At 62.3% G+C, this 22,969-nt stretch overlaps 2 protein-coding genes across 8 annotated transcripts in view; both read right to left on the bottom strand.

Annotated features, from left to right (window-relative positions):
* Positions 1–979: 979 nt before the first annotated feature.
* Positions 980–12,108, bottom strand: SREBF1 (sterol regulatory element binding transcription factor 1). 4 transcript variants are annotated; one of them, XM_052772733.1, is made up of 19 exons: positions 11,845–12,108; positions 8,434–8,817; positions 8,120–8,289; positions 7,905–8,045; positions 7,605–7,823; positions 7,404–7,518; positions 7,090–7,301; positions 6,327–6,531; positions 5,592–5,776; positions 5,037–5,298; positions 4,777–4,943; positions 4,511–4,679; positions 4,312–4,420; positions 4,126–4,235; positions 3,890–4,022; positions 3,516–3,678; positions 3,011–3,196; positions 2,796–2,907; positions 980–2,572 (listed from the first exon to the last, which is right to left on the bottom strand). In XM_052772733.1, the coding sequence occupies exons 1-19, from the start codon at positions 11,948–11,950 to the stop codon at positions 2,349–2,351; spliced, it is 3,372 nt and encodes a 1,123-aa protein (XP_052628693.1). In that variant the 5' UTR covers positions 11,951–12,108; the 3' UTR covers positions 980–2,348. The 4 variants fall into 4 exon arrangements, with proteins under 4 accessions (XP_052628693.1, XP_052628694.1, XP_052628695.1 ...); XM_052772734.1 differs by having other exon boundaries at positions 7,911–8,045; XM_052772735.1 differs by lacking the exon at positions 11,845–12,108 and adding an exon at positions 9,671–9,778 and having other exon boundaries at positions 7,911–8,045.
* Positions 12,109–16,832: 4,724 nt separating this feature from the next.
* The window catches only part of TOM1L2 (target of myb1 like 2 membrane trafficking protein), a 58,949-nt gene continuing 52,812 nt past the window's right edge, over positions 16,833–22,969 (bottom strand). For all 4 annotated transcript variants that reach the window (XM_052772488.1, XM_052772489.1, XM_052772490.1 and 1 more), the window contains one exon: positions 16,833–22,535. In XM_052772488.1, the coding sequence (XP_052628448.1) occupies positions 22,387–22,535 (149 nt within the window). In that variant the 3' untranslated portion in view covers positions 16,833–22,386. The remainder of the gene's footprint in view (positions 22,536–22,969) is intronic.

Raw genomic sequence — 22,969 nt, 5'->3', positions numbered from 1 at the left:
CCCAGGGCTTTGGTGCAAACCAACCCCCAGGGCTCTGGATGCTGAACCCCATGGCTCTGGGTGCAAACCCCAGGGCTCTGGGTGCTGATGCCCAGGGTTTTAGCCTGGTGCAAGAGGGTGCAAGCAGCTCAGAAATGGCTTCCAGCTGGCAGCAGGGGCCTTGCAGGAGGAGGAGGAGGCATTTGCTTCCTCCCTCTGCATGGCCTTGGCTCGCCCCTCGCTGCCCTGGGTGCCGGGTTCGCTCGGCTCCCTCGGCTTTCGCTTCCCTTCCCAGCCACTTCGGTGGAGCTGGGGGGCTGCCCAGCACTGGGATCACCCCCTGCCCCTGTCCCCGCGGGGTGCCCCGCATGACTCCCCAGTCTCTGCACACCCCAACCTTGCACCACCCGCACCCTGGCGCAGGTAGTAAATAACCAATCCAGGGTGAATCAACCCCAAATCCCATCCTAAAAACAGAGCCGCCAGCTGCCCCCCCACCTGCAAAGCATCTTGCAAAGCGGGGGGGGGGGGTGGCATAGTGCTGGCCCCATCCGTGTCCCCCATCCCGGACCCTGCAGAGCCAGCACCTCGTGTCCCCGCCAGCTGTCGTGTCCCCTCCGTCCCACCCAGTCCTCACCCTCAAGGTTTGCTGGCCACAAAATGTCTGTCGTTTCAGCAGCTTGCCTTGGACACAGGAGTGAAAAACACAAAAAGGGAGGGGGGGGGAAGAGAGAAAGAATAATAAAAATAATTAATTTAAAGAAAAAAAAATAAAAATCCTGGTGTCCCTGGCAGTGTTGCCTGAAATATGGCTATTTTTAGTGACATCTTGTACATATGACTGTAAAATGGTAAACCGTGTGTATTATATATTGCCTCATTATATAGTGTATATATATGTATACATATACATATATATAATATATATGAAGACTGTAAATGTTAAGACTAGTGTTCTTATTAGTATATTGCTTCACACTGAAGATTGTGTGTAACAAGCTGTTTCTAAAAGATGTTTATTTTCCTTAAGAGTAAAAAACAGGTCATTGCATTCAGAGCGTCAATAAAGATACAACGATTGTTTTGGAAGTACGTGGCGCCCTGCTCGTGGCCTCTCTTTCTCCTGGGGGGGCTCCCGGGGGTCCCCCCCGGGCCGTGCCAGCCCCTGGCTGGCCCTTTGTCCCCAGGTGCCACCTGTACCAAGGGTCTTGCTGTAGGGCTGGGGTATGGGGGGGCTGGGGGGCAGCACCCCCGGCACATCTTGGGGTAAGGAGGGGGTGTTTGGGGTCCCTTGGCACCCAGTGTCCCCATCCCTGCCACCCTTGTCATTCCCCCCCCCTCCATGCCCTGTGGGGGCAAGGCAGGACCCACGATGCCCAGCTGGGGGGGGGGGATCCCCCCCTTGCCCCAGCCCCTGCGTGCCCCCCAAGTTCAGTGTCTGTGTCATCCCAGTGTCCCCCCACCCCAGTCCAGCACACACTGGTATAAATAATCAGCTTTAATCATCTGTACAAAACTCTCCAACTATGAAAATACCGTTTAAAAAGGCAAGGCGGGGGGGGGGGGGGCTGGGGCAGGGTGGGGGGCTATATACAAGAGGGGGGCAAAGCAAGGGGACGGGGGCATCCACCAGCCCCCCGGGACCCCCGTTGCCACCCTGCCATCCCTTCTCTGAAAGCGCTCAGGCCCGGCTGTGCCCGGGGGGTGATGGCAGCTCCTAACTGGGGGGGGACTGGTCAGTGCTGGGGTGGGGGGAGGGATAGGCTGGGGGTCCCCTCTTACCTACTGTGGGCACAGTTGGGGAGAGGGCCCTTAGCTGCCACCGTGGGGCCAAATCTCCCCCCCCCCCCATAATGGGGGCAATGCTGAGGTGCCCCAAGCCCCCCCCTGCAGCAGCAGGACACCAGGAGAGGGTTGGGGGGGGCGAGGACAGGCCCCCACCCTGTGCCAGGGCACTGGGGTGGGGGGGCTACGAGGTGGCACTGGGGGCCAGGCTGGCCAAGCATCCCAGTGCCATGCAATACTGGGACAGTGTCACTAGAGGTCCCCACGTCCCATCACCCGAGCGGGCTGGGGACAAGGACAGAGCCATGGGGTGGCTGAGCCCACCCGGGGTGCCCCCACGCGTGACCGTCCCACACCGGGAGCCTCCACACCCGCTGCCGGTGGCACCGACCATCACCCTGCCCCCTCCCCCCCCCACCTTAAAACCTGCTCCCTAACACCGTCCCGCAGAAAGGGCTCCCGTCCTGGGGGTGAAGGGGAAACTGAGGCACGGGCCTCCCCGCCACCCCCCTTCTCCCACATCCCGGACCCAGGAGGGGCTAATGGGGGGGGGGGGGGGCTGGCAGCGTGCCCCCCCCCCCCAACTAGCCCGATGTGACGGTGGTGCCGCTGCCCAGCTTGATGATCATCTGCTGGCAGTCGTGCAGCGTCCGTTTGTCACCCAGCTTCTCCAGAGTGCGGGCGGCCTCGGCCAGCATGCCCACGCGTTGGCCCGGCCCCGAGAGAAAGCTGGGTGGGAGGTAACAGCAGGCCAGCAGCAGAGCCTCGGCGTGCTCCCGCGGCGTGGGGTGGCTCTCCGGCTCGCCGGCTAAGGTTGGAGGGGTGGGGGGGGGAGAATGGGTGTCAGCCCCAAGGGTGCCGCTGGAAGCCACCGACCCTCCTCCCTTGGATGCTCTGGCACGGCGACGGGGCTGTTCGCCCACCCCAGAGCAGGCGTCACCACCAAAGCCCCTGTCTCCCACCACCCAACGCTGCTGGGGTGCTGCGGGTGGGGAGCGGGGTGTCGTGTCCCCCCCGCCACCGTGTCCTACCTGTTTTGCTGCCCTGCACCCCTCTCCTCCGCAGGCTGCGGTCCAGCAGCTGGTGGGTGCGTGTGGGGCTGGCCCGGGCCATGAGCCTGGCGGTGGCTTCGTGCAGAAACACCTGGAGAGGAAGAAGAGGGGGACACGCAGTCAGCACAGCCGGGCACTGGGGGGGGGGACACACGGACGAGGGGACCCGCCAAGACGAGGGGCGAGGGGCTCACCCGACGCATGGCGGGGCGAAGGGTCTGGGCCAGGCGCCGGAGGCTGCTGAGATCCTGCTGGAAACCGCGGAGCTCGAGGGCGGACGCTTGGTAGAGGCAGCTGCGCTGCTGGCTGACGTTCATCTGCTGCTGCCACAGGTTGGTGCGGGTGACGAGGAGAAGGTCGCAGAGCAGGAGCTGGACCGCCTGGGAAAGGGCCAGGGGGTGGGAAGGGGGAGCGAGGGGACCTGGGTGAGCTGGAGACGGGGGGGGTCGGGGGACGGGGGACAGACGGATGGCGGGGGGGGGGGGCGAGGAGGTCCCTGCGGGCAGGCGTCGCTGCGCGGGACCCCCGCCGGGCTGCATGGCAGGGGCATTGCACTCCCAGTCTGACACATGCAATGCAACTACAATGCACCCCCGCGAGGGCCGGGGGCACCTCCCGCGAGGGCTGGGTGCTCTCCCCCCCTACCCCCCCCACCCCACCCCGGGGTGGGCGGCCGTTTTGCCCCCCACCCCGGCTCACCTTATCGATGGTGCCTTTGGGGGGGCTGCCGAGCTCCAGGCTCTCCCGCAGGCAGCTGCTGGCCTTCTCGCAGTGGTTCAGGCTGGCCTGGCTCCCGTCTTGCTTGCTCAACATGGCTCGGACGGCTCGGAAGGAGTGCAGGGCGGCGCGGGGCAAGGGCTTCCTGCAAGGATGGGGGGGGGGGATAGAGTCACTGCAGACCCCTCACTGTGCCCCCCGCCAACACTCAGCGGACACTGGGCAGCACAGCCGCAGCACTCAGAGTGCGTTAGCAAAAGCTGTGCCAACCCAAAAAGGAGGGGAGGTGTGCGATGAGCTGGCACCCCCTCACCCCCCCCTGCCCCGTCCCCAATGCCCCCCCCCCCAGCACTCACTCGGAGCTCTGCAGCGCCCGGGGCATGGTCTCCACCAGCGGGTAAAGGCGCTCGGCCCCCTCCTCATCTCCCCGCAGCCAGTGAATAACTGTGCCAATGATGGACGCCCACCACTTGGACACGGGGTCGGTGCCTGCGGGGCGGGAGGGACACGGGAGCGGGGCGTCCAACGGCCCCGTGGCCCCCAAGATGAAGCGTCCCCCGGGAACTGGGGGGGGGACACACGCCGGCTTCACCTGTGATGGCCGCCAAGCCGGAGCTGATGGAGGGCGCAGGACCGGGCGCGCCGCTGGCGTCAGAGCAGCCGTTGAGCAGCTGGAGGTACTCGAGCGCATCGGAGAAGCGCCTGCCGGGAGAGGGGCCGTGAGCGGTGCCGACCCCACGCCGGGCGAAGGGAGCGGGGTGCCCACCCCGGCACGTACCCCTCTCCCTGGGCAGCGGGGCGGCCGGGCTCGGGCATGGCCACGCAGCACAGCGCCTTCTCCAGGAGGTGTTCGCGGAAAAGCTGGGTCACCTGCGCCAGCGGATCCACTGCGGCACAGAGGGGCGGTGAGCGGGTACGCCTCCACCCCGAAATGGGGGGCTGGGGGCACCGGTGGGGGGTAGTGGGGGGGGGGTTACCAGGGTTGCCGGCAGAGCTGTAGATGGTCTCCCTCGGGACGCCCTTGACGGCCCAGTCCCCGTCGACGAAGAAGCGGTGACCCAAGGGGTGGCAGAGCCACTGCATGGCGGGGGGCACGGCCCCGCCGTGGGACAGGGCCACGCGCCGGGCGCTGCAGAGGAAGGGGCGCTGCGGGGAGAGGGGGGGGGTGTCAGGGAGGGGAGAGCCGAGACTGAGTCCCAGGGGACAGACGGGACCCCCCACCCCCACCCCGCCCCGCACTCACAGCCAAGAAGTGGAAGCAGCGGTGCAGGCTGGCCTTGACCCGCAGGGCGGCCGCCACGTAGATCTCGGCCAAGGCGGCCACGGAGACGGCGTCGCCGGCGCATTCGGCCAAGTTGACGGCGCTCAGCGCCAGGTTGATGGCCAGCAGGTGCCCCCCGGCCTGCTTCCCTGCGGGGATGGGGATGGAAGGGGGGGGGGGTCTTAGGTGGGACGCGCGGCGTGGGGATCGCATTCCCCCCGCCCCACGGCGCGGGGCCGTACCGGCGAGGTGGAGCTGGTGCAGGCGGTGGTAGGCCATGGCGGCGTCTCGGGCGCTCTGCCGGACGTGGGCGGGGGGCGGCGGGTCGGAGCGAAGCCCCCCGGCCCGGGCGGCCAGCCAACGGCCCACCCAGAGACGCTGGAGCAGGTGCCGCAGGAGGCTCCAGAGCAGGCTGCAGGCCAGGTCCCCGTGGGAGGCGGGCAGCGGCCGCCCCAGTGCCCCCAGAGCCGTCCGCAGGTGCTGGGCACCCTGGGCGAAATCCCCCTGCGACCCCCGGGAGAGAGCGGGTCAGCGCGGGGGGGCGGGGCCACGGCGGGTGGGTGGAGCTAACATCGCGGGGCAGCGGTGTAGGGGCGGGGCCAGGCGCGAGAGGTGGGGTGAGTTTAGAGGGGGTGGGCGGGGCTAATGGCGATGGGGGGCGGGGGCTGTGAAACGGGCGGGGCTAACCCAGAGAGGGGGTGCCGGGAGAAAGGGTTGGTGGGGGCAAGTGGGGCGTGGCCAGGGTGGGTGGGGCAGGTGACATCATGCAGGGTGGGGCAGGGCGGGGCGGGGCTTACCCGGTCGAGGTCGAGGTCGGCCTGCCGGCGGTGCCGCCAGAAGAGGACGGAGGGCTCGGAGTGGGGGCGGGTGACGGGCTCCCCGCAAACGAAGAGCCGCACCACCGCCCCCAGCACCAGCGCCGCGTTCAGCGCCCAGAAGGCCAGGGTGGGCCACAGCCACTGCGACCACCCCCACGGCTCCTCTGCGCGGGGAGGGGGTGAGCGCCACCCCGCCGCCTCCGCCCTGCGCCCACCCCAGGGTCTCCATCCCGGTGGTCTTCACCCCGTGCCCACCCCAAGAGCCTCCACCCCAATGGCATCCACCCCAACAGCCTCCACCTAATGGCCTCTGCCCCGCGCCAGCATCCTCCACCCCAGTCGTCTCCAATCCCAGACCTACCCCAAGACCCCCCCTCCTGATGCCCTTCACCCCACGTCCACCGTGACCGCCTCCGCTCTGATGGTCTCCGCTCCAACGGCCTCCACCCCAGGCCCACCCCGAAAACCTCCACCCTGATGGGCTCCACCCCAACAGCCTCGACCCAGGTAGCCCCTACCACACACCCCCCCAAACACCCAGCACCCCAACGGTCTTTACCTCAACAGCCTCTAGCCCTTGCCCACCCCGACAGCCTCCATCCCAATGGCCTTTGCCCCATGCCCACCCCGACAGCCTCCACCCCACGCCTATCCCAACAGCCTCCAACCCTGTGGCCTCCACCCCAAGAGCCCCCACCCCATGCCAGAGCTTACCCATGGTGCCAGACTCAGCCATGATGCTCCTGCTGGGGCCAGCGGTGCCCGGGCTCCCCACAAAGGCCGGGGCACCGGAACCCCGGAGGAGGGAGGCCAGGGGGTTGAAGGAGAGACAGAGGAAGACGAAGGCGCAGAGGGCCATGCGGGAGCGGTCCAGCATGCCCTGGCTGCTGGGCGAGGGCGGCGGGTGCTCCTGCTTCACCTGTGCGGGCAGAGCTGCTCTGAGCCCCAGGGCATGGGCACGGGGCACGGGCATGGACATGGAGCATGGCGATGGGGCACAGGAATGGGATATAGGGCATGGGGTACAGGGCATAGGGTACAGGTACAGGCACGGGCATGGGGTACACAGCATGGGGCATAGGGCTTGGGGCACAGGTATGGGCATGGGTGTGGGGTATGGGGCATAGGTATGGGCATGGGGCATGGTGATGAGGCACAGGTATGGGATACAGGGCATTGGCATGGAGTGCAAGGTATGGGCATGGGGCACAGAGCACATTTTGGGGTACAGAGCATGGGGCATGGGCATGGGCCAGGGGTCCAGCAGCCCACTGCACCCCAGAATGCCCCCGCATCCCTCCCTCCAGCCCCAAATCGGGTGAGGAGCAGCCTCAGAGAGCAAGACCAGGGCTCTCGGCTCCTTTCCCTACGCCGGCATCTGGTGCGCCTTGCTCTTGGCACCCCTGGCGTGATGCAGCTGATCCCCTGCCCCGCTCGGGGTGGGGGATCCAACCCCCCCCAGCACCCCCCCCCCCACCTTGCCGTGGTCGCAGAGGGGGCTGTCGGGCTCCGAGTCGCTGCTGCTGTTGCTGCTGCCCCCGCTGAGCGAGAGCGGGCTGCTGTGGGACGGCGAGCCCACGTCCGAGGGCGGCGGCGTCAGCATCTCCATCACCTCCGCCTTCACCACCTCCATGGGGGTCTCCGCCTTGGCCCCCCCGCTGCAGGAGGCCACCAGGTCCTTCAGGGACTCTGCGGGGGGAGCAGAATGGGCTGAGCGGTGCTGGGGGGGTACGGCAGCCCCAGCACCAAGGCTGAGTCCCCCTCCACCCCGAGACCTGCCCTTCCACTCACGGTTCTTCTGCACGGCCATCTTCAGCGCGAGGTTCTCCTGCTTCAGCTTCTGGTTGCTCTGCTGCAGGAAGCGGATGTACTCGATCGCCTTCCTCAGGATCGCCGATTTGTTGAGCTGCCGGCGGGCAGGGACGGCTCAGCCCCAATGCCGGGCGAAGCCCCCCCTTGCCCGCCCCTGCCCCACCACCCCCAGGCTCCCACCTTGGCCTCGGTGCCCACCACCAAGTCCTTGAGCTCCACGATCTTGTCGTTGATGGAGGAGCGGTAGCGTTTTTCGATGGCGTTGTGCGCCGTGCGCTTCTCCCCCCGGTTCTGCACCAGTGGCGGCTTCCCGCTGGGTGCCAGCCGGTTGATGGGCAGCTTCTCCGTGTCCACCACCAGCGGCACCGTGGCCAGGATGGTCCCTCCGCTCACCAGAGCCTGTGGGGATGCGGGACGGCGTCGGTGGGGGTCCCGGAGCATCCCACCACCACCTCAGAGCTCCCCGGCAGTGGGACCTACCGGCACCTGCAGTGGGGTGGCAGAGCCGCTGGCACTGGTGGCCAGGGAGGCGATACCGGAGGTCTTGGCACTGCTGGCGTCCGTCTTGACGGCCGTCAGCAGCAGGGAGTCAGCCTTGATGAAATGGGGCTGCAGTAGGACCTGGGGGGTGGGGGGGGTCAGCAGGGCTGGGGGGGGGCCACTGGGAACCCCCCGACCCCTGGCCCTGGGCTTACCGGCACTGGCTGGATCTGGGGCGAAACGGGCTGGGTGGCGGGGGCGGTGGGGGCCAGGAGCTGCTGGGGTGCCACGCTCTGCACGGAGCCAGGCAGTGCCACGGGCTGGCCTGGCTGCGGGGCGGGCAGGGGGCTCGGCAGGGCCTGACCCGCACCCCCGGGCTGCACGGCTGGGCATGGAGCAGAGGACAACGTTACCGGACCCCCCCAGCACCAGCCCACCCCAGGCAGCCCCATCCCGCAGGGACGCATCCCCCTCCTCCAGCAAGAGCCCCCCTGCAACAACCCCCCTCCCTGCACCCCCAAATCCTCACCGGAGAAGCTGTGCTGGTTCTGGTAGCCCACCAAGGGCTGGGGGCTGAACTGGCCAGAGGACGCGGGGACGAAACTGGGGGCCAGCATCACGCCGGGCTGGGGCTGGCTGCTGGGCACGGCCGCCGGCTCCTCCTTGACACCCGGGGCCGGTGCCGGCAGGAGCGGGGCCGGGGGCTGCGGAGCAAAGGCTGCCATCCCGGGGGGCCCCGGGTAGACGGTGCCGGTGGGGGCGGCGGGGGGAGGCTTGCTGGGCCCCAGGTAGGTGCCGAGGGTGCCCTGGGCTGGGGAGAGCCCCGGGGTCACGGTGCTGTCGGGGGCACCGAACGGCAAGTCAAACAGCCCCGAGAAGTCATTGTCCGGCGTGTTGATCAGCTGGAGCATGTCTGCAAAACAGCCCCCCCCCGGCCATGCTGTCAGCGGCTGCCCCGGCCCCACACCTCCCAAGGGGCCCCCAAAGCCCTGGGAGTCCCCCAGCTGGCCCCACTCTGCCCACCCCACGGCTCAGCACTTTGGGGATGGCTCTCCATAACCCAGGGACAAAATTCCCTGAGAGCCCAGGAATCTGCTGTGCCCTTCTCCTCCCAGCCCCCCAGCCACCCTGCCAGTGGGGAAACTGAGGCACGGCGCTCGCAATGGGGGTCCCAGGGCCTGGCCACCAGCGGTCAGAAGTTTCCAGCCCGGTCTGGGGGTGGCAGGGAGGATCTCAGCCTCAGGCAGCTATTTCTGAGGTCGAGGGGGGCAGAGATGGGCTTGTGCCAGCTCGTTCATTTATTCTGTACTGGAAACCCCAGCAACCCCCAAAGCAGCCCCTGTATCGAGGGGAGGGGGTGCTCGGGCTGGGACAGAGGGGTGACACACCTGGGATGTGCCAGACCCCCGTGCCAGGCGTGCCTACCCACGCCACCCCCCAGGAGTGCAGCTGGGCAAGCACGGGGTTAAATAGCCGGGGGGGGGGGGGGGGGGTCTGCCCCGCTCAATGGGACCTGGGTGCCCCGGGATGTCCCCATCGACACCCAAAGCATCGGGGTGTCCGGAGATGCCCCCACCGAGGTGTCCCGGGATGCTCCCACCGAGGTACCCCCCGGCGCACCCCCCCACGCACACCCCCCCCCCCCGGGATGCCCCCACCGAGGTGCACGGTCCCCAGACACCCCTCCGTGGGGTGCAGCACCCCGAGAGGGCCCGCGGCGGTGACCCCGCCAGGCGGGGAGGAGGAGGATGGCGAGGAGGGGGTACCTTCGAAGGTGCTCTCCATGCCGGCGGGCGCAGGGGGGGTCCCCAGGAGCAGACCGCGACCCCCGCTCAGCCCCGTATCGTGCCGCGACGAAGCACCGGGATATTTTAAAGCCATGTTCTCGCCTCCTCCCCGCCGGCCCTCCCCGCCGCTGCCCGCGCCAGGCCTGGAGCGAGGCCGGCGATGGGGTGATGCGACTCCGCCAATCGCCGCCCGCGCGCCCGCCGGCCGCCCGCCGCCCCCGGTCAGCCCCGCGGCCACGCCAAGGTGAGCCCGGCGGCGGGTTACTGCCGGACACCCCGCCGTAACCCGCCGGCGGTTACTTGGGGTCAGCCGCCGTTAACCCCTTCGCCCCGCGCGACCCCTCGACCCCCGCGTTCGGCCGACGCAACGCGACGTCCCTCGCTCGATGCCCAGCGCCCAGAGGAGACGCCCCGCAAGGACCGGGGTCTTTGCGCAGCCCCATTTCTCAACCCCCACACCCCAAAAGACATCCAGCCCTCGGCATCCCTCTCTGCGTGGGTGGGTTTCTTTCCAGGGGGGCCTCCCAGCTTCAACCCCCCCACCCTGCTCAAGAGACCCCCCCCAAGGCTTCTCCATGGTGCAGGGGCAAGAGAGCAAAGTCCGAGGGTGCAGAGAGGGGGTGCTCCCTCCTGGCCCCCCCCCTTCCTACTGCCCAGCCTCGGGGGTGGGCACGGCTCTCCCAGCCACCTAGCACCTACCAAATATTTCTATCCCGTGGCACCCACTGCCACCCACGCCATCAACACGACGCAGGCACCCGGCAGTGCCACGGCTGCCCCCACTCCGCTACTTCAGGCCATGGGAGCCCGTGGGGCAGAGCTATATGGCTGTGGGTCCTGGCGGGTCCCGGCGGGCGTGGGGCACCCGCATCCCCGAATGCGCATCCCACAGTCACCCCGGGGTGGGCACGGGAATGAGGGACGACCCGTGGCCACCCAGGGACGGGTGGCAAACCCACAGCCCGTGGAACGTCAGGCCACGTGGGGGAACCGTGGGGCACGAGGTGGCCCGGGTGGCCGTAATGCAAAGGAGCGTGGCAAAACCCCACGGCGGGGGACACCCTCACGCCAAAACCTTCACCGGGGGCAGGCAGGTGACACCTGGAGCTGCCCTGATCCACCCCGAATTGCCGTCGGGATGAGGTCCAACCCTGGGAGAGACGCCCCTGCGCCGGAGAAGGCGTCGGAGAGCTCGGCCAGCCCCGCGCCCCGCCTCGCCGCATGCTCCACCGGCTCTGCCGGTCCGCGCCATCCGGCGCGGACCGGCAGAGCCGGTGGAGCATGCGGCGAGGCGGGCGCGGGGCTGGCCGAGGGCTAGGAAACCCAATTTTTGGCTAAAGCCATGCTAACGCCACACCCGGCATCGGTAAGACCTCGCTGCCAGGGTGGCGGGGAGCGGGTCCCCTTGGGGAACGGATCCCCTCGGCAACATCCCCCATCCCACAGACACCCCCCCCCGCCCCCAGTTTGACGAAGAGTTGGGTGCTGCTGGGTTCCAACCACCGGGATCGGTGGTTTGGAGAACTCGGGCGTCCTGGAGGGAATGACCGGGAGTAACCCCGCCGGTGACGTCACGGAGGGGGCGGGGCTAGAGGCGACACGATGCTGCGGTCGCCGGAGGGGGAGGGGGAGCCCGTCGGGGCTGTCCCGGCACCGGCACCTCCAGCCCGGGGGTCTCCGTGTCCTGCAAACCCACCCCCCCTCCCCTTCCCGGGACCCTGCTCCTCCCCGAGCCCCCCCTTCCCGGTAACGGAGCCAGCCCGAACCGCCGGGTCATGCACCGACTCCGCGTTCCAGCAGCTCGGTTCCGACGCCGGACCCGGTGCCGAGCCCGGTCTCTCCGGTTATGTCCCGGTGTGGCGGCCGCGCACCGAACCCTATCCCTTTCAGCCCGCTCGTACACCGAGCTCGGTTCTCCGGCCACGCACCGAGTCCCGGTCATGCACCGAAGCCGCTCCCCGCCGGTCACGTCCCGGGCCCCGCTTCCCTGGCCGTGCACCGAGCCCGGTCTCCCCAGCCCCGGGCCACACACCGAGCCCGGTCCCGGCCACGCAGCGAGCCCCGGTTCTACCCCGAACCCAGCCGCCCCCCGGCCCGGTCCCGGCTGGGCACCGAGCCCGGCTCCGCTCGCCGCCGCCCGGGTCGGGACGCACCGTCGATGTCGCTGAGCAGGGCCGTGTCGATATCGCTGGCCCCGGAGAGGCCGAGGGACGGCGACAGCCCCTCCAGGGCCCCGTCGTCGAAGGCGAGAGCGCTCATCCCGGCGGCGGTCGGCGGCTCCCGGGTGGCGGCGGCTTTAGGAACGCCGGGGCCGCCCGCCCGCCATGGCCGCGCTGGCCCGGGGAGAGGGAGGAAGGGGACGAGCCGCCAAGTTGCTCCCGCTGAACCGTGCCCAGACCTGCTACCGGGCAGGGGAGGGAGGGAGGGAGGGGACGGAGGCGGATCCGCCGCCGCGGCCCGCCCCGCGGCCGCCTCTCCGCCCCGCCGGCGCCGGGACCCGCCGCTCCGCTGCACCGCGCCGGGACCCCCGGCGGCAGCGGGCAGGGAGCTGGTGCGCCGGGAAACGGAGCAGGGAGCGAGGCTGGTTGCAGCCCCTGAGCTGGGCAGCAGTCCCCTGGGAATGTCACCGAGCCCCTGGGACAGGCACCGACCCCTTGGGACAGGCACCGACCTCTGGGGACAGGCACCGAGCCCTTTGGGACAGTCACCAAGCCCTGGGGACAGGCACCGACCCCTTGGGACAGGCACCAACCCCTTGAGACAGGCACTGAGCCCTTTGGGACAGTCACCAAGCCCTGGGGACAGGCACCGAGCCCTTGGGACAGTCACAGAGCCCTTGGGACAGGCACCGACCTCTGGGGACAGGCACCGACCTCTGGGGACAGGCACCGAGCCCTTTGGGACAGTCACCAAGCCCTGGGGACAGGCACCGAGCCCTTGGGACAGTCACAGAGCCCTTGGGACAGGCACCGACCCCTTGGGACAGGCACTGACCTCTGGGGACAGGCACCGAGCCCTTGGGACAGTCACCAACCTCTGGGGACAGGCACTGACCCCTTGGGATAGTCACAGACCCCTTGGGACAGGCACCAACCTCTGGGGACAGGCACCGAGCCCTGGGGACAGGCACTGACCCCTTGGGACAGTCACCGAGTCCTTGGGACAGTCACCGAGTCCTTGGGACAGGCACCGACCTCTGGGGACAGGCACCAAATACCTGCGCTGGCCTCTAGATACCTGGGTTGGGCATTAAATATCACTTAGCCCCCGATCGGGGCACACGTGGGAGAAGGCAGGAGGGCCAGCGTGGGGAGAAGGTGGTGGCCGTGGCTGCGGAAGCCCCCAGCACCTCGTGGAGGCCACGTGCCAGGGTGAGGTTGGGCCACTGCATCACCTCTCGAGGCTCCTGAGGTTCCTGGTACAGAGGCAGGCTGTGGACATCTGCCTTCCCCCTCCCAGCTCTGGGGTCCGGGCCACATCCCAGCACTGCTGCCCAACCACGGCACGGCCCGGGGTGGGAGAAGCTCCCGCGGCCGCAGTTAGCGGATGCCGAAGAGCCGATGCTGCCCTGTGAGTCCCAGCTGAGGCCACACACCTTCCCAGGTACCGTGAGCTGTGAGAACCAGGAAAACTGCTGGTACCGTTGGGGTCAGCCCCGTGGTTGCCCACGGGTGGTGGGTCTCAGCGTGGGGGTCTCACACCAGGGCAAGGCCGCGCCGCTACGCCCTGCAGCGCTGCGTGGTTTGTCTTACTGCTGGGAATAATTTTGGAAAAGAAAATGCGCTGCAACATCAGCCCCCAGAAAGTTTGCCCTCCCCTCTTCTGTGCCACCCAGCACAATCTGAGGCTACCCGTGAATTAATTAAACCTGGCTGCACCGTAACAACCTCCCCCCCTACCCTCACTGCCTTCCATGTGGTGGCACAACGGGCACCCCTGTGCAATATGGGGATCCCCTGCGTGGCACAGGGCACCCCGGTGTGACACTGGGATCGCCGGGGACCACGCAGAGCACCCCGTGCGTGGCACGTGGCGGTGGCAGAGCCGTGGGTGCACAGCCCTGCCGGTCCCTCTGCACCCTCACCCCAATTTGAGCCTCCTCGAGCTGGGGACGTTAACCTGTGCCCGAGCTGGGGACGAGCCCAGGGAGTCCTGCTCAGCTCCGTGCCGACGGCTGGGGCAGCATCACCCGCACTCGGACATCTCTCGCCCACAGCAAACATTAAAGAAAAACCCTCGAGAGATCCACAACGTGCCATGGGGCGTGCGGGGGGGGCGTGTGCTCCCCCTCACATTTTTGTTCAGGTCACGGGGGAGAAGCTGGGCTCCGTGGCCGTGGGAGGTTTCCCTTCGCTTTCAGGAAAGCGCTTGCAGCAGTCTGCATGCTGCAGGAGGAGAGGGGCACGTTTCCAGGGCTGGGGAGGTGGATGTGCCGTGGCCCCGCCAGGATTTAGGGCAGCCTCATGCGAACGTGAGGGTCACGCACCTTTAACAACCCACGCGAGACCCGGGGCACAGCCTTCCCTGTGAGACACGGAGGGGGGGAAAGTCGCACGCGTAAACATGGCTTTATTTTCGCACAAGCTGCGGGCAAAGCCAGATTTTGCAGGGCTCCTTCCCTGACTCCGAGCCTCCCCCAAGCCGGAGGGTCAACGTACCCCGGGGACCCCCACATGATGCTTTCCCCTGCTCCGGGGGACCAAACCAAAACCGAGCGGCATCCTCGGTGCAACGGGGAAGAATTAAGCACTCCGGCAGCTCCGTGGGACGGGGTGGGTTTGGAGGCCGATGGATGCCACGCGGGGTGGGGTTCCCCGGGGTAAGCTTGGTTGTGGGGTAGGGAAAACCCCGCCTGTAGGACCAGGGCCACGCAGCCAATAAGCGCGGCGGCCCGGAGTGGAGTGATTCTGCATCACGGCTCAGGGCCCGTGATTACATCATGTCGGTCCTGCGGGGATGGCAGCGGGGCCACGTGGTTGCTTCGGAGTCGCTGAGACGTTTTCCTGAGCTCAGGCTTGGAGGAAACCGCAGGGATGAGACAGAAAACAAACCGGCCCCAAGACGGTTGGGTTCTGGCCACCGAGCCGGCCGGGCAGGCTCGCATGGCTGCAGCTGGCTCGGGCGGCTGCGTAGGGCTCGCCGGCGGCGTAGAGCATCGTCCCGAACCGCACTGGTGGCAGCGACGGGCTCCGGGACGTGCTATGCTTCAGCTGCGGAGCCCAAACGCGGCAGCCCCAGGCACCCCGCGTGGAGCATCCCCCGTTCTGCTGCCTCCTCGCTCAGCTGGGTGGGCTTCCCCAAAACGCTGTGCCTGGCCAGATGTGAGCCCCAGGATGTTTGCCGCCTGCCAGCATATCTTAACCCTCCACTAAAAGCAGCCCTGACCGCCCAGGGCTTTGCTGGCACGCCCCACTCCCAGCCTTCAGCACCCCTTGTGCTCCGGGGGTTGTTTTGCTATGGCAGAGCGCGGTGTTAATCATTAATTTGTGTCGCAAACAGATTCAAAGCCTCTTCTCTCCTTCACTACCTGTAACTCCTCTTTGTCAACTATCCCTTCCTGAGCCACGGCTTGGGTAAACATGTAGCCGAGACCAGCAGCACTCCAGTGTGCCGTGCAGCCCCCGCTCAGGATTTATTTACCCCGAGGTGAAATGGCAAAAGGCAAATGCACATGTGGTCATTTCCCATTCACACCGAGATCCAAACTCGGTGCCCAATGCTGAAAAGCAGTGACATGCACCCTGTCTGAGGCTCAGCCCGTACCGGGCTCTGCAGCGTGCTTTGCACTGGGGCTCAGCAGCCTGCGGTGGAGGGCAGCGATCTGCGGAAGCCCCCAGCCCATACTGGGAGCTTGCACGGTCTCTGTGGGAGCCTGGGCAGGTTTGGAGACAAGAAGCCCATCAGGGTTCACAAACCCAGGGAAGCCGTGCTCGGTTTGGGGAGTCAGGTGTCACCAGTGGCTGGAGGCTGGGGCTGCACACATGCAAAATGCGCCCACGTGCTTGTCCTGCTCTTACACTCTTCCCTATGCACCCACTTTGGCCCCTGTTGGAGACAGAATTTGGGGTTAGAGGGATCTTTGCCTCATGCGTTTAACCATGGGGCTGCAGAAGACAGTGTGGTGCAGCCCCCCTGGAAGGCAGCAGCCCCCCGCTCTGACAGCCTTCGCCCTGCACAGCGCTGGAAATTTATGACCCAGTGCTTTTTGTGCGATTTCTGCTCTGTCAGGGCAGCGGTAGCTCCGCACCTTTCTCAACAGAGCTGGACCATGAACCTACGGGAATATATCCGACACAGAGTCAGGCACATGATCAGTGTGATGGTAAACAAGCCAGGGCAGAGCTGGATTTAATGCATGCTAATCTGCAGCTCCAAGGAGGGGAGACCCATCTTTCAAGCTGTTCCACACACCCCCCTTCCCCAACACAGCTTTTAAACCACAGACCATTAGTTTTGATCTTTGTGTGTGAGACAGAGGGCACCATTCTGATAAATTGGTTCGTCTTTGGCCGAAGTAATGCCGTGTCACTTCTCCAGGGTTCCTAGATGGCCGCTCTTCCTTCTCCTCTGTCCATCACAACCACCATCATAAATGAGGATGTTGGAACAAATTCCTGGCTGATGAGTCAGGAAGTCACCCATTGCATGGGCTGGGAACATGACCTGCATTGCAGCGCACAACAACTTACCCGTCACTTTCTAGGTCACCAAGGCAGGTGATCTGAAGTTACCCCCTGAGAACCATCTGGCAAGCCCTGCAAGGCAGGCAGGGGTCCCACCAGGCACCAAGGTTGTCACCCGTGTGCCTGTCTGATGTCCGCCACAAAAGATGTGCCAAAGATTTAGCGAGGAACAAATTTACCAGCAGTGGCAACACACCACCGTGCACAGCAAGACCCATGTAAAGACACAAAGAGCATCTTCTGCTGGGGAAAACCCTTCTCCCAGTGAGAATACCCGGGCCTCTGTCATTTGGAGGAAACCGAGGATTCCCAAAAGCCTGCGTCGTGTTTTGACATCTGACGGGCACCCAACAGCAGCTGCAGACCCTGCGTGTCTCCCCCGCTCACTCGTACCGTGCGTTCAGGCCGGGCAGCGAAGCAGAGCGAGACACCACCTGAGAGACAGACGGATACCATCCTCCAGGTCACACTAGTAGTGTATTTATTGGAGTATCTCACATGCAGGAACCAAAGTAGAGATGATTTCTGGAGCAAGTTAAACAATGGCAGATTAATACAGTTGTATCATCCTTAACGTAAACACTTTCTATGTGAATACAGCAACATTTTAGTGTTGGGTTTCTTTGCTTTTTGTGTATTTTGTTTCTCTTTACACAGTCAATCTCTTTAAAACAGTTATGTCCCCCTTCTCCCCCTGCCCCATTCCCAAACAAAAAAATATCCAATATCTTCAGTAAATAAATATTATCCACTTTTATCTGGAAAGCCTACAGCTGTAATATACAGAGAAGCTATTACACAGGTTACATTTGTAGGGTTAACGATAGCTCATAATAACATGTACAGAATGAGGAGCTAGTACTCATAAAAACACAGAGCAGGGTGAGAAGTCTGGCATAGGTTTGCCATGGGCTAAAGAGAACCAGCACCGGAGCTCGGCACCGCTCGAAAGCCAGCCGGCTCTCAGTGAAACGCAACCTCGCCTCTCTCCTGGATGGAGAGGCAACCTGGGGCACGGTGTGGGGAGGCTGGGGCTGGCAGCCTGGGGATGGAGCAGGCGGGCACAGCCCGCTCCGGAGGTTGCAGTTTGGGAGGGACGAGTGGAAGGTGCTGCGTGGGCACCAGCGATGCCTCTGGGCACCTGGCAAGGGGATTGCTGCCTCCTTTCCTCTGGGGGTGCGCAAGGGCGGGTGGGTGCCCCCAGCAGCTGAAGGGTTACCTCCAAGGCGGCTATAAATCCACTCACTGATTGCCTGCTTCATTATTTCCATAAAAATAACTGTCCTGAGCTGTTTTTTTCCAGGGTAGGCTCCGCAAGCCTTGTGGTTAGCATTTAGGAGGTAAACAATGACTGAGCTGGATGAGGCTGGCCTGGGGATGGAGATAGCACAAGCAGTTCCCACTCCACAGGACTCCCAGCAGCTGCAAGAGACTTGACAACTCATCGGATGAAAAAGACTGTTGAAAATGCTGCTGTGTTTGCTCTCCTGGTCTGCATGTCCTGTCCTCATGGGTGAAAGCAGGAGAGCATTGAATAGAGAGGAACAGGAACAGGCTGCGTTGGCCAGGGTGCCAGGGAAGGGTGAGCCCAGCTCCTGCAGCAGCTTACGGAGGGGGACCATCACCCCTGCCCTGGGTCTGAAACCACCGCCTGGATCTGTTCTTCCACCACTGGAGGGAAACATCTCGCCACCGCAGCCAGCTCTGCTGCATCCTCCATTTAAAAGTGGAAACAGCCAATGTATCCCATAAAAAAAGCTGAACGAAGTCAAACGAACAGAAAACCCCACTAAAATCCTTTTTCAGCTTGGAGGTGTAAAAACAGCCCTGGAAATGGCAGAGCGGGTTTGATCAGCACATTTCAGAGATGGAGGCTGTGATAATTGGAAGGGGAAAGGTATGTGGGAGGCTACGTGAGGGTCCCAGTAAGGACCAGTCTCTGCATTTATGTTGTTCCCTTTAAGAGACACCATGCTACGTTTTTATGAGCAATTCTCCTATGAGCCTTACCTACATACTAAACACCCTAAATGTCTGTACAGCACATTGTTATCTATTACACCTGCCAAAGATGCAGCTGAAATCTACACATAACAATTAAAAAACCCGAAAGGATATATTTAAATAGAAACCATTCATTTCTTACATCTCAGCACATGAAGGGTTAACAGAAGAGGTTAAAAAACACACTGGAAAGAAAATATATTGACAAAATAAATATTTTAACCTAGATTAGGGTATGATTAGAACTTACAAAGGACCCCAATAATAATTTAGTGTCATTGAGTGTCAAGCTGTGATTCCTAATATGCCTAGGAAGCGTTGGGATGTTATTTTTCATGGAAAGCGGATCAGGCTGCAGCTCCATCTCTCTTCTCGCAAGCGTCGGAGCCACGCAAGTCCTCTGCCCACTTGCACAGAGGAAGCACTTAGAGTGAAAGCGAAGGGAGAATAAATTGAGAGGTCGGTCTTCTGAAGCGAAAAACCCCTTCCCTTTCCCTCAAACAGTTTCCACCGCTCAGGTTTTCTGCAGACCACAGGAGGACGGGGAAGATGAGAGATCCTGATACAGGACATTAGGGAAGCTCTAGCATAGCTCTTACATTTGTTAAAGAAGGTTTGGGCTAAACCACCCGTTCTGCTGCATGCTCTGTCCCCTTCGGTGCTTCCAGCCCCTGTGTGCTCAGCCCGCGAGAGCCAGGTCTGGTGGATTCGGGCTCCAAATTTAACTCACATCAGGGCTGTGCTTTTACCAGACCCATCAAGGGTCCCACCAAAAGGACGTTTAGCCATTGCCCCAGGCTGACAACACACCTCTCAAGGAAGGCATCTCCTGAGGGCTGCCCTACTTCCAGCAAAGCCGCTGCTTGTGCTGACGGCACCTGCCACCCCCTGCAATATCCAGCAGATAACGCGGGGCGTCAGCGGGGACCACAGAGTGCCTGAGGTTGCAAGCACAGAAGAGAGTCCCTTGAGCTGTGCCAACACATGCTCCTTATCTCCCCTCAGCCCCAGCCTTCTTGTTTCATCTTTTTTCCTCCCCGGTCGGAGGGAGCAGTCACTGACAGCTCTGCAAGATCTTCCAGAAAGGGGCCAGATTCTCTCTAAAGCAACAACTTGGAAGTCCCAGGACAGGTTTAGCATGACAGAAAGAAGTGTTAACAGCGCACCCCACCCCCCGCCCCCCCTTTTTTTTGCTTAGGGGTGGGATAAGAAGGGCCAGCAAATCCACAGCAGTGGGAGTCTGCAGGGGGGCTCGATGACAGCGCTGGTGATATCCTTGCCACTCAGCATCATTTGACAATGTCCCCATGCTTGAGCAATGCGATTATCTCCTCCGGCTTGGCAGGGAAGCTGGATTAACATGCTTAGAATCACCTGATGTGGCCATTTACAGGGTCAATGTGTTTCAAGGATTTAGAAGAGCAAATACACACTTAAAACACCCACGGAGCTTTTTGCATTGACAGGAATACCAACAATTCATTCTATGCTGGCAAGACTGCTCAGGCAGTCACCAGACACTGTCTGAAATCAAATCAGCATCACAACAGAAGTTTCCTCAGGTTTCTGGGAGCTGGTGGCCACATCTGATATGTTGCAGCAAGGCAGAGTCTGGCAGGAGCTGGCAGCGGGGTGTCTGGCAGCCGGTATCTGAGCATTAGGCTCGCCTTGTGTTAAACACCGAGGGCAGTGGGCGAGAGCAGCAGTGCATACATGCAACCAAGGCAGACTGTCCTGGCACCTTCTGTTAGCCACAGAGAAGATGAAATGGAGAGGAAGCCTCTGCAGACCCACATGGAAGGGCTTCAACCGGGGAAAGAGCCAGCAAGTGGGGAGAAGCAGCAGCTTGATCCCCAAGCTATCTCCATCCTTACAGTGATTTTCCCTGTCCACTTGCAAGCCATGCTACTTTCTGCACAGTGCAGAGCTGACAGGGAGCAGTGAGCTACAGAGCAGAGACGAGCGCCGGGGGGTGGCAGGGCAGCCTTGCCTGGGCCCAGCTACATACAGAGGGATCCTGGAAGAGGATGCAGGCAGGGCAGGACAGAGGAGAGGATGAGCAGGGACAGCACAGAGTGACATCTGACCTGGGATGGCCTGGAAATTCTGCCCCAAACAATGCTTCCCTTCAAAGATTAATGTGACTGCTCTCAAAGACCATCAGTGCTGCAATTGGGCCATTTGGTAAAAGGTTTTATGTGTCACAACCTACCAAAGCGTGGCAAACCCTAGAGAGTACGTTATGAGCTGAAATAACTATGCTCAGAGAAAAGCTTCTATCACTTTCACATCAGCTGTTTATAGCACAGCTTCTTGGTCTAGAACAACTTCTGAGGGAGCTTGACACACATCAGCATCCTGGGAAGCTCAGACATGCCAAGTCAGAACAAAGTGGCTGGTTGCCTAAGACAATGAGCGCCCTGAGGAAGAGGGGCTGCAGCGCTGCTGCCTGCATGGGTGTTCATCTGATAAAGTGCCTCTCTGTCAGGACAGGAGATTCTCCCTGCCATGAGTTCAGCGCTCTCTTTGATCCTGCCATCTTGCGCCACTGGCTTCCTACCAAGGAACATGCTGCGGGATGCAGCGATGGCTGGAGCTGCCTGCTCCAGCTCTGCTTGTCAGCCCAGCAAGGCAGGCACACATGCTGGAATCCCTTCTGGCAGCTCCAGGAAGAGCAGCACTCTCCACCATGCCTCTGGCAAGCAAGGGAATATGCTTGTTTGCACAGACAGGAGGGAGACTGCAGCCCCGTAGGAGCTGGGAGTTAATAAAGGGGCAGAGGTATCAAAGGACACTCCAGAAATTACAAATAGCATGGCCACAATCATCCAACACTTTGTCAGGCCCAAACCTAGAAGGAAATGAGGAGTTTCACCTCCAGCACAGGCAGGCATGGCTAATCCCTCCACAGTAACCACCTCCCTCAGCATTTTCATACAAGCCTCTGTGAGGTTTGCCTCTTTTTCTCATACCTACCACCAAGAACCAGTGTGTCTATCCTACCGGGCATGGCAGGGAATCCAGGAACCTCAGTTCACACCCAGTCCATGAGCAAGTCCCATCCATCTGCATGGATGTTATTAACAACAGCTGAGACAAATGCAGAGCTCTACAGTCACTGAAGAAGGAATCTAAGGTAAGGAAAAAATAACCTAGCTATTTTAAAAGGCAAACACACTAGAAAAAATCCTCATGTGAGAATGCTCTCCCAAAGAGCAAAATGCTTCATGCGCTAATGTTACAGCATCCATTTAGCTCAGCGTTTTTCATTCTCGTCAACTGCCAGAGCTACTGGACATGGCCAACAGACTGCTTTCAAATTAGAGCAAGCCCAGATAAAACACAAGGAAAAAAAATACCCTGTGAGATTTAGAATATGAAGCGCCGCACAAAGTGGGGAAAAGCGACCACCATATGGTACCAGGAGATGTGTGAGTGGGAGAGTAAAGGATTTTAACTTGTGAAGCACATGTTGAAAGGGGAACAGTTGTTCCTTGCTGTCGAATCCGACACGAAAGCCAATACATTAACATTTTATCTAAAAATAAAGACACGCTCCTCCTGAACATTCCAGCTCAGTCAATTACATGCTGATCGACAGAGCAGTCTACTTGGCAGGACCTGCCTACAGAAGAGGATGATCCCTACATAAATTGAAGGGCAAGGCTGCTCTCTCCCCTCTGGGCTTTTGTTTCAACACAGTGTGACGTACTCATGCATTCTAAAGGGGTTTTCAGCATCAAGAGCTGGTTTTGTGCAGCTGGGATAGGAAGGAGGGGATTAAGCGAGTGCTGGAGAATCGTGGTCTGGCAGGAATAGTGTTGGACTTAAATAGAAAGAGTCAGCTTGTGGGGGTGGATTGTTTGGGGAGGGGGGGGAAGGAGAAGCAATCTATGAAATCAGGGGGAAAGGGGTTGTTGTTAGCCAAGTATGGTGGGAGGACAAAGTGGCCGTACAGCGACATTCGCCTGCAGAGCATGGGGGTGGGAGGGCGGCTAAGAGCAATCTTCACAGTGCAAAGAGGGCATCCTCCGAGCGCTCTTGCTTTTTCCTGCTGGAAGGATTTGTCGGAGGGGTGGGGGCTTCCAGGGGAGGGGATGGCAGATTGGGAACCATCTCCGCCGCTTTGGCTCGCTCTTCTAAAAATTTGTCAAACTCTGCAATGCAAAAAAAAGAAGGAAGACAGGTAAGAACGGGGACTCTACGTTTAGCCCTGGGGACAGAGGTTAGCAAGGTCTGAAATTCCAGCGCCTGGCGTCCCATCGGGCTGTGTTCACAGGCACACATATTTGTACAGCCTGACTTCCTCAGGAAAGGGTACAGACGTCCTTTGAGACACTCTAGCTCAGGCAGCAGAGGGAATCAAACCCACACTACACCATCAGCTGCGACAGAAGCGGCAAACATCATTCCAAAGGGCTGAGCAGCCTGGGGACCCATTCCTGCTGGCACAAACACAGTGCACAGCCAAGAAAGATGGCAGGAAAGCACTTACAGCCGAGAGGGCTCCTCACACCATAAATACGAACTTTTTGCTCTGAAATGCTCTCCTCACGCCTTTCCGAGTGCAGAAGCATTTGCTGGGGAACAT

This window comes from Harpia harpyja, chromosome 21 (assembly GCF_026419915.1).
Source record: "Harpia harpyja isolate bHarHar1 chromosome 21, bHarHar1 primary haplotype, whole genome shotgun sequence".
NCBI classification, from domain to species: Eukaryota; Metazoa; Chordata; class Aves; order Accipitriformes; family Accipitridae; genus Harpia; species Harpia harpyja.
Note: the sequence above shows the minus strand (reverse complement) of the source record. Positions and strands in the feature narration are given on the sequence as shown.